Source organism: Ananas comosus, linkage group 1 (assembly GCF_001540865.1).
Source record: "Ananas comosus cultivar F153 linkage group 1, ASM154086v1, whole genome shotgun sequence".
Taxonomy (NCBI): domain Eukaryota; kingdom Viridiplantae; phylum Streptophyta; class Magnoliopsida; order Poales; family Bromeliaceae; genus Ananas; species Ananas comosus.
The window spans coordinates 12,366,840-12,385,618 of record NC_033621.1 but is presented as its reverse complement, the minus strand read 5'-3'; the positions used below and the strand labels follow the sequence as shown (position 1 = coordinate 12,385,618).

Below are 18,779 nucleotides of genomic sequence, written 5' to 3'. Positions count from 1 at the left end.
TTAATAAAAAAAATATTAATTCTAATTTAATATCCAAAAATAAATTTAATTCACAATTTAAAACTCAAATTTTAATTTTAATTTAAAAGTTAAAAATTTAAATTTAAATTTTATAGTAAATTTTTAAAATTTTATGTACTAGTTAAGCAAAGTCCATAATCTTTTTTCTATTTATTAGGGTATACTTCAATTTGCTCTCTGAAGTTTAGCGTATTATCACTCTGCCACACTGTGATTTAAAAATAATATTTAATTATTCTGTTATTTTTTTTTTACTTAATAACATACGGTAAAATAGGATAGTAAAGTAACACTCTTTGTAAACCGCAGAGTAGTACAGTATAATATTTTACTGTCTTATACTAAACTCTATATTTTACCACCATATAGTTTTAAAAAGTATTTATTTACCACCGGTTTGGACGATAAATTATTGTATAAAATAAAATAAAATTATGGAAAAGTGTCAGAGTAGAAAATATGCTAAATCTCAAATAAAGCAAATTGAAATTTATCCTTAATATATTACCAAGATTTTTATAATTTTCTTTTATTTTTTTACTTTTATTTTTATTTTTATGTTTTTTTCCCTGGGAGTACTTTAAACAACTTTTCTCAGTTCCCAGTAGAAGCCAAAAAAAAAACCTTCTTTAAATCCCTACAAATCTCTACTAAAATCCACATTTTGCATCTGGGTCCTCTTCTTTTTGTTTTTTTCAACCTTGTCCTCATTATTTTCTCCTAAATTTTTATTTTTCTTCTATTCACTCCTCTCATCAATCCTTATTTTCCTCTTCCTCCAATCTCCCCAAAATTCTCTACCTTTTTAAGATTTTTTTTTTTTTTGTTGCTTTTTCAATCAGGGTTCCAAGCATTTATATGATTTGTGGGATTTGGGGGCCTTGTTTGAAACCCTAGGAGGTGAGAAAAAGCAAATTAGGGTTTATAGGAAAATGTTTGGGGAGAGGAAGAGCTACAGTGGATTGAATCCGAAGGATTCGGGGGAGGAGCTGTGGATCACTTACAAGAGGAAGAAATGCGCAAATCCGAGCTCCGATTCCCGCGGTGTAAGTAAAATTTCCGGTGGTGTGAGAAATGCGCAGGAGCATTTGATCACTTACAAGAGGAGGAGATGCGCAAATCCGGGCTCCGATTTCGGCGGTGTAAGTGAAATTTCCTCTTTTTTTTTTTTGTTTACATTTAATTCCAGTAAAGATCAAAACTTCTCTAGTTGTTGATAAGAATTTTGTTGGAATCATCTGATCAAATGGTGCAGAGTAGTGTAGATATATGTTTTCATGTTTAGAGTTGAGAGTAATTGGAATGGAAATTGTAATGGAGAAGTTTGTTAACACTTATCAGTAAATGTGAAGTTGAAGATTAATGCCTGCTGTTATAGCGCGTAATTGAATTAATATTTCAGTGTCCGAAGAAGGAAAAAGGGTCCGAAAAATAGTATGGATTTATCAAGGATTTCCGTGCCATTGGCACGGGAAGTGTCGATGAGCCATTGGCATGGCGTGGCACAGAACAGCTTTATGCCCCGTGCTAATGTTGGCACGGCTTACTGGCACACAAGTGGCATACTGGCACGCATTGGTAAGGGCTTTTATATCTAAATTTTGTTAAAAAATAACATTTTAGAGCTTTTTAGTGTTTCTAATGGCTATAAACAAATGGCATATCTCACAAAATTTAGTATTACGTAGTACAATCGGTACAATCACGAAAACAAAATTTGAAGTTATAAGTGGGTAGATATCATTGCAAGGCACCAATATGGGTAAATTCACTAGGTCTAAAAAGATAAGAAAAATATTGGGGAAAATCTTTAAATTTGTATTTTCCAACTAAAATTTAGTCGCATTATGCAATGGAACTCATTAATTGCTTCAAATGTTAGTAAATCTACAAGGTATACTAATTTTAACTAAGAAAAAACCTTTTAAAACCTTTTCATATTAAAAAAAAGCTCCAAAAAGGCCTTGAAAAGTTCAAAAAAAAAAAAAATCAATACAGTATCGGCACGACCACATGCCACGTGCTGCACAGCCTCAACACGGTATGGCATCCTGGGCACAGGGCTGCATAGGCATTCCTTTTTGGGATATACGCAAAGAATGTTCCTGTCAGTAAGCTTTGCTCGAAAGCCATAGACTGTGCTTTTGATTCAGCTAAGTCGTTTTTGCTTCATACATGGTGGATAATTTAACAATTCTTGCAATCCATCCTAGTAAAAAGCTAGCAACTAAAAGTGATTGTCTATTTGGATTAAAGATTATTTGCGAATCAAACAACAACTTTGTATTTTCACACTCGCATCCTGGGAGAGTAAACGGCAGAATCAAGAGTCGCCCATGCTTATTGTTCCTATCGGCATGGAAGCCGTACTGTGCCATGCCACGTTGACCCCAGCTAACAGCCGATGTGCACAGTACGGCATCGTAGTATTGAAGCTTCTATGCTATTTAGTGTCGTGGGCGATGCATGTGCCGTCCATCTACCTACATTTTTCTCTCATGATGTCGTGAAAATGTAAAACTTAATATATGGATGTAATTTGTGTTGGGCTCCTTACATAGGGGTGAGTCTGAACATTCTGTATGCATCTGTAGGTTGCTGTTTACAGTAAGAGATGCAGAGATATTGGGTGGGATCATGGAACAATGATTGATGGAAACAAAAATCATTGGAAGTGCAACTGGTGCGGTTTGGTTAGATATGGAGGAGGCTCGTGCAGGCTTAAGCAACATCTAGTTAAGTGTGTAAATGCTCCAAATGATGTTTCTAAGGCAATAGAGAATTATATGATGATGAAGCGAGAAAGAAAATCGAGAAGATCATGTGCTTCTGATGGTGCAAATATTGCAAAGTCGAGGTGCTCTGATTACATGTTAGTTGATAAGGATGGACCACTTGTCGACTCAATGAAGGAGGTGGGAAGTCACAGTCAACTTTTCAAGAAAGCATCTAAACAATCGAGGATCTATCCTTATCAATCAAAGAGTTCTACGCAACGACTGCAGGCAACCACCCATCTATATGAAAATTCCGTGGCTAAGGTACTTATGTCAAGTTTGTTTATACACAAAGAATGTTCCTGTCATTAAGCTTTGCTCGAAAGTCATAGACTGTTGTGAAGTGTCAAAAAAAAGTGATTTTGATTCAGGTAAGTTGTTTTTGCTTCATAAATGGTGGATAATTTAATTATTCTTGCAATCCATCCTAGCAAAGAGCTAGCAACTAAAAGTGCTTGTTGATTTGGATTAAAGATTATTTGCGAATCAAACAGCAGCTTTATATTTTCATACTCGCATCCTAGCCCTAGGAGAGTAAACGGCGGAATGAACGGTCGGCCGTGCTTATTGTTCCTGCCAGCATGGAAGCATACTGTGCCGTGCCTGGCTGACCCCAGCTAAAAGCCGATGTGCACGGTACTGTGTCCTTGCATTGAAGTTCCTATGCTATTTAGTGTCATGGGCGACACATGCCGTATTGCCGTCCATCCCCCGACATTTTTCTCTCATGATATCCTGAAAAATGTAAAACTTTAAATATGGATGTGATTGTGTTGAACTGCTGAAGTAGGGATGAGTCTCAACATTCTGTATGCATCTGTAGGTTGCTGTTTACGGTTTAAACAAAAGAAGATGCAGAGATATTGGGTGGCAGCATGGAACGATGATTGATGGAAACAGTAATCATTGGAAGTGCAACTGGTGTGGTTTGGTTAGATATGGAGGAGGTTTGTCTAGACTTAAGCGACATCTCGTTGAGTGTCCAAGTGTTCCAAATGAGGTTTATAAAGCAGTAAAGAATTATATGAGAATGAAGCGAGAAAGAAAATTGAGATTAGCAGCTGCTTCTGATGGTACAGATAATGCAAAGTCGAGGTGCTCTGATTACATGGTGGTTGATAAGGATGGGCCACTTGTCAACTCAAAGGAGGAGGCGGGAAGGCGCAGTCAACTCTTTGAGAAAACATCTAAACAATTGAGGATTCATCCCTATCAATCAAAGAGTTCTACGCAGAGACCGCAGGCAACCACCCATCTATCTGACAATTCCGTCGCTGTGGTACTTATGTCGATTCTTCTTCTTTTTTTTTCCTTTTTTTTTTTTTTTGCATGAGATAGCACATACTTCCTTTGTTGAGGATACACTAACTTTTGAAGTATCATGTAGGGCAATATGGAGGAACATCATGGCGCAGTATTACAAAAGAACACTTCTGAGCAAGATGGTTGTGCTAGTACAGATAGTCACTGGACTCGCTGGAAATATGTTTTGGAAAACATGTTGCAGTTGCCGGATGTTTGTGAAAGTGGTGGCGTTCGAAGCTGCATTTGTGATGCGCTCACAATGGGTCATTCTGGTCTCACCAAAAGGTTGGAGGTGTCTGACATCAGCAGGAACACTGAACAACCACAGGTAGGAGAAACTCATCTTGTTTACTTTTCACCATGTGCAAGTGTGGTTTGGCTTCTTAAATATATCTTCTCTGCTCTGAGAAGCAACAACCATTTGCATGGAAAACAAAAAGATGTAGAGCTTCTGCTATGATGGGATGGGAAGCTGAAACATGCTTCTTGGGTCCAAAAGAGTATTGAAGCTTCTGTAGCAGGAAGTTGTTGAGGGAATTTTGATGTAGTTGTCAATCTCGAATTGCTTTACTCAAACAGTATTTTTACAGAAGCTCCAGCTAGGCCAAATAGATCCTACATCTCATAATGTTTATGTTCAAAAATTTCTTTTAATCAAGCTTATCCACCATCATCAGGACAGGTTTGAGGGGTATGAAATGCACACAACCGCAGCCTCAGGCATATCAAAACCTACCAGTGAGGCAGATACACTTGTCAACAGTACCAAGTGCCAGAGTTACTTGGTTGATATTTTATGTTCAGAGAATTTTGCTCTCTTATGTGATTTACTTTGGAGAACTTTTGAAGACAACAAGACAAAAGGCTTCTTCGATTTCAGCATTATCAATGCAAAGATGAAAAATGGAGATTATGGGCGTGCGCCTGGATTGATTGATCAAGATATCCAACAGGTAGCTGTCTTTTGTTGATCTTATAGTCGAGTTTAACTGTTCTCTATATTTTGGTGCTTCCTTGGTGTTATACCTGGAAACAATTGATGGCTCAGCGAGTTTTATTAAGTGAAAAGGGAAAAAGAAAAACTATATTTTAGATTTCATCCTTTCTGGGTCTTTCTGGATTGCTTGGGCAGACTTTAAGGCTCCGAGTCATCAGAAAATCTTTAATATACAACATGCTCTTCACAACTTACCAATTTAGATGTATGAGACCAATAATTTGTATTTTTCCAACAGGCGTGGGAAAAAGTTAAAGAAGTTGGTCGGAAAATGATTCATCTAGCAGAATGTCTTTCAAACATGTCAAGTGCTTCCTCACAGAAGCAGGTGATATTAATAAACTCCTCACTTACTCGAGCTTTTTTTTTTGTCAAGTTGATCCTGCTTGGTCTAGATTTTTGCGTTCTGGTCTTTGATACCAACTCAAAAAATAAAAAATGAAAAAAAAAAAGGAAAACATTTTATAAAATTCTTGGTAATCTGTATTCTGGTTGTACTTTTGATCCTTTGGCTATCTCCGTAGGCTGGAGAAGTTTCGAAGCTTGGTGTGAATGAACACAAGACTCAGGCAAGCATTATATTAGTCTTAAATATACCACTTCGTATGATGCTGCTTTACTATTCCCAGTGGAACTTTGTTTTTTATATTCTTTCTACTATTGCAGAAGAACTGTGCAATTGTTGTTGAACAGAAGAATTCCGTGAAATCAAATACATGCAATTTAGATCATTCAGCCAAAGTGAATCAAACCAAGCCCTCTAGCCTTCACAAAACTTCAGCTTCCCAACAGTGTAGCGCCAAAGCAAACGGCAAGGAAAGCCACTTCTCGTGTCCAAATTCCGCTACCAAATTGAAACCGATTCGAAGCTCTCATTTTACTCCTTACTGCACTAATAAAAGAGAACCGCCCAAGCCTATCTCAATGACCTATGTTCGAAAAGATAGCTTAAACCAGAGTTGTGCAGCATATGATAAGCTTGAAGATGACTCCCAAGCTAATGATTCCCGAGTGAGTTCTGTTTCAAATATTGAGCTGGATGAGGCGAGAACTTCTATTTCTCGCTTGTGCAAGCTATGTGGAACATGCGAAGAGGAAAACAAGAGGTTTTTAGTTTGCAGACATATTGACTGTCCTTACAAGTTCTACCACATAAGATGCTTGAATAGCCGACAAATAGCAAGCACGGTACCGTGGAACATACGTTGTTGGTTATGTCCTTCATGCCTTTGTAGAGCTTGTCTCTCAGATAAAGACGACGACAAGATCTTGTTGTGTGATGGTTGTGAGGAGGCTTATCATATTTACTGTGTGGACCTGCCTCGTGATTTAGTACCAACAGGCGAGTGGTACTGTGTACGGTGCAATGCGCAGAGAGAGAGGGAAGTTTTGAGAAGCAAGCAAGGGATTTTCAAACGACATAGGATTAGTAATGATGTTGAAGGAGGTAATGAGAGTACTTGTGGGGTGGATTTGCTTCTGAGCGCTGCTGAAAAGCTGAAATTTGAAGAGAATATGCGCGGCCGTGATAAGAGCAAGAAAGGACATCACTGCACTCATTTTGTAAAACCTTAATGGATTTGGATGAGCAGTGCTAGAATTTGTCTTTCCATCTTTCTAACAGATGTTTGGAGTGATCCATCTCCTTCGTGTAATTTTGCGAAAATGATGCATATGACCATGCTCTTTCCTCTTTATAAGGGCACTACTAAATATGTTGGACTTGGAATCAAACAGAATTGCCGGAAAATCTTCATCTCGAAGGCTTCAATCGCCAGGAATATTTCTAGACATAATTAGAAGCTATCAGAAGCTGGTTTTCTTTTCTTTCTTTTTCCTGCTGAGTCTTTGCAGATGTATTTTCCTGTGAGAATATGCAATGTATTTTCCTCCGAGCACATCTCCCAATGCATTTTTTGTTAAAAAAATGTGCTTGTTTAGAAATTGCCAATTTTCTGATTCTTTGCATTTTTGCTGGGTTCTGTTTTGTTTCACAAGTTGCAGTATTTAGGCCTTTCATCCCCCTAATTCATTCATATAGTGTGTGTAATATGCTGGGAAATTATCGCATTTTCACGTGGGGAAAAGAACAAAATGAAACATGTAACTTGTTTATTTGTATCTATCTCTGTGTTGAGCAGATATAGTCACAAACTTCAGTGTCAATTTAATGTTTATATTAAACTTGTATTCAAGAGGAAAATAGTTTGATCAGGACAGAGATATGTGCTGGTATTTCCATGGCAAATCATTTTTTCTGATCAAAATCACATTTGATCTTACAATATAGGCAACAGTATTGCCCTGCGCGCGAAAAGCGAGAGCAAGCAAACCTTATAATTTCAAATTTTCAATCATTTACAACAAGTTTCTTTAGCAATCCAAGCAAAATATACAACATAATTTACATCAAGAGCACCAGGCATTGTAATTTCCAATGTATACTGATGCTCAATTCAGACAAACAGGTTAAACATCTTTCACAAATTGATTCATTTTCACTTCCAACAACAATGAGCTTCTCCTGAGGTAATGAAACTCCCAGAGATGCTGAATCTTCAGTTAGGGAATGAGCCATGTTTACGAGGGGAAAAGCCTAACTCGACTCGTCACGGGTGCGCGACACAAGGGGCATGTGTCGATCGACATGCCGCAGTTTCTGCAAGTCTAAATACAGAAAAGGAAGTAGATGAATGCAGCAACCCTAACATTTCGTCGACTCAATCGACTCAAATAAATAAACTCGAATTCTAAACTGAAATTAACTTTTGACCCATGTTTGGTTTTTATCATGTTACATATAAATGCTTACCAAATGACCGCAGCCGAAGGCCATATCCTTCGGATTTGCGAAGCATATAAAGCAAGCCTTGCAAAAAGAAAATAGAAGCAGATACTCAGAGAAGTTCAATGTAAGCAGAGTTAAATGTTATTGCCTATGCATAAAACCACACCTTCTCTTGTGGGATGTTGTACTCCATAGGTTGGATGTTCTTCGTGAATTCACGAGATGCCGTCGCATTGTCGTGTTCGATAACTTCACAAGGCGGGCGAAGAGGCTTTCTCTCACCAGTTATTTCCTTGCTCTTTCTGATTGGATTTTTTTACTTTTCATTAAATCGCGAAAGATTAATCTGAAACAAAAGATTAATATAAAGAAGAGTTTTGTGGAGGCTTACTCAGTAGGCACAAGGGCTTGAGTGGCTCTATACTGAAAAGGAATTTCCATGAGGGCCGAAAGCGCAAATGCTGCCTCTTTCTTTTCCATAGTCATGTTTCCGGACATGATCTTCGTGAAGTTTACAAACTGCATTATTTTGCTCTTTTCATTGGTAAAAACTAGCTTCTCGCCACACATATATATAAGTTCTATGGCTTCGTTGCTGCTTCTCAAAGTAGAGAAGCTTATCCAAAAGCCGAAACAAACAGGCACTACAATATCGGAGAACTTAGTTGCAAATACGTGTTTTACCTGAAAGTTGTCAAATGACCGCCGAGGAACAAAATCATCGAACTGCTGCATCGCATCCCACGGACCGTCACCGACGCCAACCATAATGATCGAAAGAGGATAGTAACTGCGAGTATAATTGGTATTAGAAAATTCAGAAAATAGAAGCAACATGAAAGTTAAAAAGGGCCAATTTTGCGACTATACCTAGCGTATACTATAGCATCTATAGTTGCCTGTTCTTGCTGGCTAAAACCACCATTTGGTTGAGTCGAACCACCGCTGACCTAAAGATCGAAATTGAGGCACAAATATTTAATCTTAGAAGCAAATCAAATTCGATTTTTATGGTTTACAAATACGGAGCATTTTGACCTGTCCATCGGCTACGATGACGAGAACATGATATTGGCCGTGGCTCCTCTCCACGATATCGACTGCTGCGAGAATGAGAGGCGCGAAAGAGGTCGGACCTGCATATTTTCAAGCAACAATCACTTAAAAATCGTAAACTTCGCTAGCAATACATTTTGTAATTCAAGTGAAAATGAAACTCAATAATTGAATTGTGAATAAGTATCATAGATTCTATTTGTTTCTTTGTTCAATTGGTTAAGTGATGATAAAGTTTAACACAAAGCAGTGCAGTAACAGTTATTCGCATTTCCTGCAGAAAAGAATTACAGTGAATGAAGTGGCAGTTTAATTGTCAAATATGCAACAAAATGAAAGTTTCAGAGAAACAAAAGAGCATAAAAGGTAAAGGCGCAAACCGGAGAGTGTCAAGTAGGGCACAATTTCTCTATATCGCGAAAGCGCCTCCGCAAAACCACGACAAGGCCGGTGATCAGGGAAAAAGCTGAAGACCTCTTCATCGCGCGTAGTTACTACATAACAACGAATACGCATTAGCTGAAAAATGCACAAAACAAAGATTACGAAATGAAGGGTAAACACTTTACCATCACCAAAACCGAAACACGGTATCAAATTGTCGTCGTCGAAGGAAGCTAATGTGCGGCCTATTATCGAGATCGCTTGCTCGTAAGGATTCGGAGTGTCGCCAATCGAGTGCAGAGATCTCCTGTTGAATGAATGCCTTCCTATATATATACCAATTATTTATGAATGTTAAGATTAAATGTCTACATTAAATATGTAGAGAGCTACACATTTTCATACATCATGGTATTTAGGATTATGTATAGAAATTGATACCTGTCCATTCATTGCTTTTTGTGAAATCAATTCCTAATATTAAGTTTGATGACTCAAGACCAGCATCTCTCAATGCAGTGATAACCTATGAACAAAATGAAGGGGAAAAAAAAAATGTTAACAAATAACACATGAAAAGTTTATATATATAGAACCTTAATGTTTTGATTATATTTCATAAGATAATTTGATACTAAAGAAGCTAACAAGCTCTGGACACATACATCAATACATATATGATCCCCTTAAGTCATCTTTACTAGTGCTGTGCAGATCTTGAGACTATTCAATAGCTAAAAAGTCACAAACACAGATACTCCTGTGCTTTCAGAAGTACAGGAGCTCAACTATATATATATATATATGTATATATATATATAGAGTTGAGCTAGGATACTTTTAGATGCACCATCTACTTGGTGCTTCTAAGTTTCTAACCCTTGGATTCACTCCATAATTACTAATATTCCTTGGATCAAACACTATTCCACCTACGACCACTTACCACCATCATCTCAATCTCACATCTCACCATTCAAGGGCTAAAAACTCTTAAGCACCTCCCACTTGGTACTTCTAAAAGTATTCTAGCTCCACTCTATATATATATATATATATATATATATATATATAATGAAAACATAGATATTGTATGCAACTCACCTCATCAAGAGAGTTGAAATTATCTGCTATAAATGCTGGTTGTTGCTTCTTTGTGTTCTTGTCCCCGGCGCGACGGCAAACCGAAAAGGATTCTTGTGAATGATAATTGTAAGGATGTGAAAATTCTGTCGATTTCGCATTCCCCATTTCCTTTGGCTTCTACCCCCCCAAAAAAAGGAAAAAAGAAAAAAGAAAAAAAAAACACACTTGAATCCATGAGAGAGTGAAGGAGCATATGCTTAGCTATGCAAAAATAGAGCAAATGGCTACCAAAATTATAAGACAGGTTAAAAAAAACAAAAGTTTCTTTCGAGAAATCAGCATATATAGTAAAATCACAGATTACTTAAGTGATATAAATTATTAAAACAATAAATGATTGATGCGACGATGTGTACCGTAACATGAACTCTTTTCAAGTTACTCAAAAGAAAAATATAATTATTATCATAAATCATAGAATCTTTCGATAATTGAGACAATAAAAAAATAAGATCGAAGCAGACGAATAATACCAAAAATAACTGCAGAGAATAATAAGAAGAAGAAGAATTCGAGACCCAAAAACCGAGGCGAGGAAGGAGGAGATCACAGTGTACGCATATATATACTCTTTAATTTATTTTATTTTATTTTATTTTATTTTATTTTTTAAATTTTATCTTTTCTTCTTTGGGTACAGTTGACTTGTTGCCGAACCGTTGGAGCGCTACCTCCAACGTTAACGTGGCCAAAGTAGAAATAACGTATGCACCCGGTGCACCGTGAACCCCACATTTAATAACTTACTCTATATATATATAAATAGGGCTCAAAATGAGTCTCCCAATCCATATTTCGTACCACTTATTTTCGATATAAAATTTGTGAATTTTTTTTTCTTTTTTCTTTTTTTTTTTGTAGAAAGTTTCTTTAAATATTGTGATTTCAAAGTGCAAATTTCGTGAATATTAGTTGTGGTTCACGAGATCGACTTGGTGTATATATACACCAGGCGCATGCAATTAATTTCCGAATCTGATGAACCATACGAGTGTCGTCACCTCCCTAACGTGTGCTGCTCCCGTATTTATTACCTTCCTCGGGATTCGCTCACCACCCCGTGATCTCAACTCCACACAATTAAAGGGGGCGTCACGAAAAACAACATAAAATTTAAGTGCGTGACACAGAATCATATCGAAAATTTACTGCTACAGTATAATATGGTGCATTCGAATCTTACGGATATAGGGATGCAAACGGATCCGGGTTGGTGGAGCTCCCGTCCCGATCCACACCGCAAGGGAGTAAATGGGAGAAAATAAACGGATTCGGGGGCAGAGCAAATTTTAAAATCCAAAATAGATTCGGGGCAGGAAAGGAGAGAAATTTTGACCCGCCCCGAATCCGCCCCGAAAATTATTTATATTTTAGAAAAATATTCCTAAAAAATAATGTATTTACAAAAAAGTTTAAAATACAAATAAGTTAGTACTCGCATTTCTAATTTATTTGAAACTTTTGAATTTTCTTTTGAATTGTAATTGATATTTTTGATTTTTATAATTGATATTGTTAAATTATATATATAATATTATTAAAAATTATTATTTTATATTTTACAAAATATTAATAATATTATAATTTTATAAAAAATATTAGTTGGCGGGGCGGATTCGGGGCGCCGGCGGGAGGCGAGTTACAAGGCGGGATGGATTATGGGATGTATTTTTTAATCCGTTACGAATTCGGGGTGGGAGGCGGGGCAAGACTCCCGCCCCCAGATCTGCCCCGTTTGCATCCCTAACGGATACGTGTCGGTTATAAAAAATATATATATGCCGACATATAATGATATAAAATATTTATTTTTTTTAGCAACAAAATATGCCAATTGGTTATTACATATTTTTATCAAATCTTTTAAATTTTATTAAGAAAATTACTTACTTATTTTAATAACAGAGGGTATTTTGTTGACACGATACGACACAGTGGATATAACCCGTGCTGATAAGCGCTTCAATCCTTGTATAAAAGTCCGTTGATTTTGAAATTTTTGCGAACTTCGAATAGCTTTTCTAAATTTAACAAATTGGATCGAAATTTTTTTTTTTTAAAAAAAATCTAATCAAAGTGGCTCACTGATCGAAGTAGGTGTAAAATATAACAAACCAATAACCCTGTATGATTAATTCGCGCATGTTGAGGATAAGGATTGATTAGTTAGAGGGAGTACATCAACATCTTCCGAGATAAACACATTAGTTTGTGTTTAAAAACCTTATTTAAAAAATCAAAGGGAAAAAAAAAAAACTAGGGATAAGGCATAAGTGAGTAATTGATTGTTTGGTATGGGAAGGTAAAATTCGGGGCGGTGAGTGTACACCCAAATTGGGATAATTAGGGGAGAGAGACTTGGAACCGGTCTACGGTCTTCATAGACCGTGGTTTTTTATTATTATTATTATTTTTATTATTATTATTTTTCTATTTTTCAGTTGGGAAAATTCATGGACTATTGTTTCTCGTCTCCTTCCTAACAGTTTCTTTGTAGCCCAAGTGACAATTTCTTATTTCACATATTCACTTCCTATGACAGTGACATAAGATAAAAATAATAACAATAATTAATAATAATAATAAATTACATAAGAGACCACCCCAAGTCCAATTATATAATATTTGGTAGACGAAAAGTATACTCAAATGCTTAAAAATAAATATTATATTCAATTTTCGAGTCATTTTTTTCGAAATAAAATAAATCACCTTTAGGCAAAAAGATGATATCGACATTTTCAAGGAGAAAATTCAAACTTCTAATTTTCAATAATGCAAAAAAAAAAAAAAAAAAATCTTCATACTGAACAAGTTATAACCAGATATCTTATTCCGACATCCAAACAGAGAGCTTAAAAGTGTAAAAAGATCATAGAATTCAATTCTAACAAAGTAAGAATATCGTAGATCAAATTTTACAATATCTATCGTCAATTTGAACGCTCCATCATTGACGAGTGTAAAAAATTGTTTCCGAAGTCGGGCCAAATGACACTGAAAATTAGTTCATATATTATGACAAGTATAGCTTTCTCAAACATAGTATTTGTAAGGTTTCCCAAAAGGGGGTGAGAATTTTTAATTAATCAAGAATGCAAGTCTCTACAATAATCTCATCTCCCTTGTTTTTACTAAGGAAGCAAGATAACATAACAACAACAGCAACAACAATAACGAATAATACAACAAACATGAGTACAACCCCAAAAAAATTTATCTAATCTAACCTCTCGCGCGCGCGCGGACGATTATGCTATTATAAGATGTGGAGATTACATGCTTGCTTCTACCTCCTTGGGCCGCCACTTCATCTTCTGAACGCACAGCAAACCTTCTTTGTCCTTGGAGAACGTCATTCGCACCTCCCACTGGAGCGACCTCGCCATGTTCTCCAACTCGCTTATCGTCTCGACGTTGTCTCTTACTATTAGCTTGCCCTCGGGCCTCAGTATCCGATCCACCTCGGCAAATACCGGTAACAGTTTGCATCTACAAAGAAATGAAACCAAGTTATTGAGCATCGAAAGTAAGCCATATTATTACAAGCATAAAGTGAGCAGCACCGCAAAAATTACCGACCTCTTTTTGATCTTGGAGAACAGATGGTCTGCGTGAAGAAGATCGTATGTTCTGGGGTAAGTGCTAAATGACTCGCACCAATCGTGATACATTCCGAACAGCCCTCGCTCGTAGATGATGGGAAGCGTGTCTGGCGAATCAATTGATACAATGTTCATCACCCACACTTTCATGTCACGCAAGGCTGCAGCAAAACTGCAAAAATGGAAAAAAAGAAGCAAAAATAGTTATTTTCCAAGTAAAATAATAGGATTCAAACGCAGTGATGAAAACAAAAAATTTACTTTATCCGCCGGGTTCAGCAAGATATCACTAGCACATAAGGAATTAAGAATCATCAACAGCAACCTAAAACCTACCAAGAGTCAAAATGCTTATGAAAATATGATATTTTCTATCAAACCGGTCTAAGGCTTACCATCCATAAACTGTTATTTACATCAATTTTGGTAAATATGAGACCACACAAAGGTTCAAATTTCTTAAAACCTCTGTATATCATTAATCGTCTCCTACGTGCGGCATAAATTCATGAGTGACAACCAATAAGCAAGCAATTTTAAGTAAAATGGAAAGAAAAAAAAAAAAAAGAAGCTATCCAAATGAGATCGAAAACATTCCTACAACTAATGAGAAGTTTCATCAGCTTACCCCCCATATACTGATCTCATATCCATGACATTCCTGACTTTGGACCAGTCGATCCCCATACCGTTCAAGTACGATTTGCTTACAACCCGCTTCCAATGCTCATAGTCTGCCTCAAAGTCTTCAGGGGCAGGTTTTCCGTATACTCCAAGCTGCGACCTATTTAACCAATAAGGCGCCTTCTCCACCCTTAGTGGCCACTTCTCTGGCCACTGTGACCCACGAGCGGTAGGATCTACAGACAATTTGTGCATGCATGCTTGCAATGATATGTTCCTGTATAAGACGGAACATGGGGCAACAAAATCAGGATATATACATATTTGCCCCAGAAAACAAACTGTTTTCATAATAGACATACCAGGCTGCATCTGGGTCATCAGATTCTCGGCAGAATGGCGGGTTTTCTTCTGTTCTTTGCTCGTAGCACTTATTGTCCATTGGTTTTTTGAATATCGCCAAACCCACTTCATTTAGCTTATCGTTGGTTTTGTTCACCATTTTCCAACACATGGACTTCGTCAAAGCAGACATAGCTGGCAAATTTTAACATAATATGTGTGAAATCTGGTGAAAACTACTAAAACTATTGGTAAGCACAAAGATACTTTACCTTTCCAAATCCCAACATCTTCCGGAAGGTCCTGATACACAGGTGTGGCAGACCAAACAAAGTAACCACCCGGACGTAACAACCGGTTCAACTCCAATAGAAGCATACCGCCTGCAGATCAGCATTTATGAGATCTCAAAGCAATTTAGCAAGGCAAAATAAACAGATCAAATGGAAGAAAGGAGCACCTTCAATATGCCACGGTACTCGACAGCGAGCGCAGTGAATAACATCAAAGACCTTGCTGGGGAAAGGAAGTCTCTTGGTGCCCATGACTGCTGATATAGCTGGGATTCCCCTCTCGAGAGCAAACTGCACTTGGGCTTCGTGCTCGTCCTTGGGTGCGAAAGACATGGTAAGGACATCTCTATCGAAGATATAGCCTCCAAAACTAGCAACTCCACATCCAACATCTAGTACAACACGACTTTGTTTTCCCCATTGTATATCAGAAAGTGACTGCAGTATAAAGTAGCATGTCAGCGCACAAAGAAGATTCTTACTGAAATTAGGTGCCACTTTGGGCTGGATTCTGCAGCTTCTCTCATTGTACCAATTATATCCTACTATTTTGCAGAGCTCAGAATAACTATACAAAGTGAACAATATCTCATTAGCAGAATCCACCAAAGGCAGAAGACAACATGAATTTGCAATATTGGATCCCTTATATGTCATTATTAGCCATAAACCAGCAGTAATAATTGTAATAGTTGACAAAAACTAAAACTAGTATAAGTAGAAGAGTAATACATATCATGGACCATCGTGAATAGTAAAATGTACCAGACACTAAATCTACAAAACGAGATGATAGTAGCGTACGCATAGATTAGATATATACCTCCTGAATGAAATCAATGTAGTGGAGTGCACCATGCTTGAACTGAGTCCCACCCCCTGGAAAAGTCAGGTACTCACCAGAAACTTTAACCCAGTTTTGGTGCCCCTTGTATTTGGCGAGCTTTGTATGAGGGACATTACTGTACCATATCTGTATGAAAAGGTTACATTTTTACATGCAAACATAAGCTTCAGTAAAGAACAAGAGGTTCCTTGATATGACACAAGAAAAAAAGCTTATATATACCTTGTCCCTGCTCTTGGGCCACTCTATAGGACGTTTATATCCATCTGGAAGTGGAACAACGCAGGTTGGCGGCTCTTCAGGGCAATGCCTCTCGCGATGTTCATAGTGTTTAGTACTTCTAAGCTTCTTGATAGCTTTCTCATTGTCAAGACAAGGTATATAATCATAACCAGCTGTCACATTACAAAGTTTCCAACTGTAAACTGATTGGTTCTTCGAAGATGATTGCACTTCCTTCTCATTCTTCGACTCCGCAGCTTGAGTAGACCATGCCCCATTCTGGGTGGTGGTCTCATTCAAAAGTTCCGATTGGGCCCCATCAGGAAACACCTCTTTTGACTTTGAGCCCAGGTCTTTGTCTTCGCTTTGATCCACTTTCTCCTCTATTTGACCTTGATCTTTCTCAGCCAGTGCAGAATCACCACCAGTATCAGGTTGTTGCTGTTCATTATTTTCATTTTCCTTTGAATTCTCTTCTGAGCTCTTCTCTTGCTCATTGTATTTCTTTTCCGTGTTCGTCTCTTTGTCATCTCCCTGATTGCTAGTATCAGAGTCACCACCTTCAGTATTAGAATCTCCACCCTCGACAACTGCTTCTCCCCCTTCCGTCTTTCCATTTGCATCGTTAAAAGCCTCAGCTTTACCCTCCGATTCTGCCTTACCATCCTCGTTCCCCTTCACCGGAGACTCCTCTTGAGTCTTCTCTACTGATTTCTCGGTGGTTTTTTCAGACAAATTTTGATCATTTGAAGTTTCTGAATTCAATTCGTCCGGAATAGTATTCCCCGAATTTTCATCATTATCCCCTCCTTTCGCCAAATCTTCAGCTACATCCCCAGAACTATCTTCAAATACCCGAGAAGAATCAGTTCCAGACACTTGGTCTTTCCTATCAGATGAAGACATCTCTATCGGGACTACAGTTGACGATGTCATCATCCATACGCCGACTAAACAAAGAGCCACAAACACAACAATAGTAGTAGTCGAGCAGTACGACGATGATCTCCTACCATCCATCCGCGTGCTTTTTCCAAACGCCATCTTCTCACATGCAAAACTCTCTCAACTAATTTTAGAAGATAAGCGGAGCCTGGAGCTAATAATTAAACTCTAATACACTTCTCCAACAGAGCAGCTACAACTACGAGGATTTAAGATACATCTGGAAAGACAAATATTACACAATTAAAATTCAAGTGGAATCTGTGTTATTAAGGAATTATTAAGTGCCAATTGGAATTACCAAGCTGCACTTTTCGCAACTGGTACATGAAACGAATCCTTTTCTACTGAAGAAACAGCTAGAACATACTTAACTATGCGTGATACCTAAGATGAGAATAACCAAATTACATAGTAGTTTGAGGGCCAAATACAAAAATTTACAATGTTATCAGATATCACTTGTTTTAGCTCCCGGGCGAAGAATTAGAAGACATATTATCGGTTAAGTAATGAACAATCGGCATTGAAAAGAACTGGTATTGAACAATTTTTAAGTCCAGTTAGACTCTACTGTAGGGTGCAGTATTGTTCGATAAAGTGTTGTTCGACAAGCGCTATTAGGAAAAGCACTACCCCCAACAACTTATATCTGCAGCAGAATCAGAAGCTCTAATCCACTGCCCTTTGGGCATCAAAATCAAATTTCTACTTCCCACAACAGCAGAAGCTCCAGATCTTTCTAGTTGCCTGTAGTTGAAAGGAGAAGCAGTAGAAGGACCAAAAAGGCCCTTAATCGACAACAATTTATTAATAGCAATAATCACAACAAAAACGGCAAAAATATTCATGAATTCGTCAGAATCCAGAAAAGGTGCACTAGAACCAGATCTAGTATTCGCTTCTTAAATCTAAATCATAGATCTGGTTTCAATGCATCTTCTCTACACTTCCTAAATCTAGATCCAAGTTAAAATAGCATCAAAAGATTCAAAACCCCCCGAACCCACACATTTCGCTCCAATCTAAGATAAACAGATTAAAATCACCAAACACAACTAAAAAAACCCACAATAAACAAATTAACCAAATAAAACAACTGTAAGCATCAAAATCCATCAATAAATCACCAAAGAAAGCTCAAAAATCCCCAAAACTTAACCAAATCCACCAAAAACAACGCATCGAAGCATAGATTCATAGATCCGCACCTCCTCTAGCTAGAAAACCGCTTCGGATCTCGATTCGGAGAAGCGCTTCTCGGTGTTTCCTCTTCCCCTCGGTAGGCGAGTAGCATATATTGAGTGTGTAAGAGAGAGAGAGAGAGAGAGAGAGAGAGAGAGGGGGATTATGGAGACGCACGGGTAATTAATAAAGAATAATAAATAATATTGAAAATGTACCGAGACCCCTTATCTATAGAAATT

The 18,779-nt window shown here is 37.5% G+C and overlaps 3 protein-coding genes across 7 annotated transcripts; 1 reads left to right on the top strand and 2 right to left on the bottom strand.

Moving 5' to 3' along the window:
* LOC109715540 (PHD finger protein EHD3-like) lies at positions 754–7,068 on the top strand. 3 transcript variants are annotated; one of them, XM_020240628.1, is made up of 9 exons: positions 1,047–1,163; positions 1,424–1,599; positions 2,616–3,062; positions 3,622–4,077; positions 4,186–4,431; positions 4,781–5,056; positions 5,339–5,428; positions 5,625–5,669; positions 5,767–7,068. In XM_020240628.1, exons 2-9 carry the CDS (start codon positions 1,516–1,518, stop codon positions 6,673–6,675), a joined length of 2,553 nt encoding a protein of 850 aa, XP_020096217.1. In that variant the 5' UTR covers positions 1,047–1,163; positions 1,424–1,515; the 3' UTR covers positions 6,676–7,068. The 3 variants fall into 3 exon arrangements, with proteins under 3 accessions (XP_020096207.1, XP_020096199.1, XP_020096217.1); XM_020240610.1 differs by lacking the exon at positions 1,424–1,599 and having other exon boundaries at positions 755–1,163; XM_020240618.1 differs by lacking the exons at positions 1,424–1,599; positions 5,625–5,669 and having other exon boundaries at positions 754–1,163.
* LOC109717962 (E3 ubiquitin-protein ligase RGLG3-like) lies at positions 7,388–10,986 on the bottom strand. Of its 2 annotated transcripts, none has more exons than XM_020243931.1 (12): positions 10,948–10,986; positions 10,433–10,591; positions 9,770–9,854; positions 9,514–9,654; positions 9,325–9,438; positions 8,927–9,024; positions 8,759–8,838; positions 8,573–8,678; positions 8,280–8,407; positions 8,055–8,190; positions 7,913–7,969; positions 7,388–7,767 (listed from the first exon to the last, which is right to left on the bottom strand). In XM_020243931.1, exons 2-12 carry the CDS (start codon positions 10,577–10,579, stop codon positions 7,681–7,683), a joined length of 1,179 nt encoding a protein of 392 aa, XP_020099520.1. In that variant the 5' UTR covers positions 10,580–10,591; positions 10,948–10,986; the 3' UTR covers positions 7,388–7,680. The 2 variants fall into 2 exon arrangements, with proteins under 2 accessions (XP_020099520.1, XP_020099526.1); XM_020243937.1 differs by having other exon boundaries at positions 10,433–10,588; positions 10,948–10,984.
* On the bottom strand, positions 13,521–18,718 carry LOC109711575 (probable methyltransferase PMT24). Of its 2 annotated transcripts, none has more exons than XM_020234714.1 (9): positions 18,564–18,718; positions 16,408–17,572; positions 16,162–16,311; positions 15,506–15,776; positions 15,318–15,428; positions 15,066–15,240; positions 14,708–14,980; positions 14,057–14,251; positions 13,521–13,966 (listed from the first exon to the last, which is right to left on the bottom strand). In XM_020234714.1, the coding sequence occupies exons 2-9, from the start codon at positions 17,449–17,451 to the stop codon at positions 13,750–13,752; spliced, it is 2,436 nt and encodes an 811-aa protein (XP_020090303.1). In that variant the 5' UTR covers positions 17,452–17,572; positions 18,564–18,718; the 3' UTR covers positions 13,521–13,749. The 2 variants fall into 2 exon arrangements, with proteins under 2 accessions (XP_020090303.1, XP_020090310.1); XM_020234721.1 differs by having other exon boundaries at positions 18,515–18,702.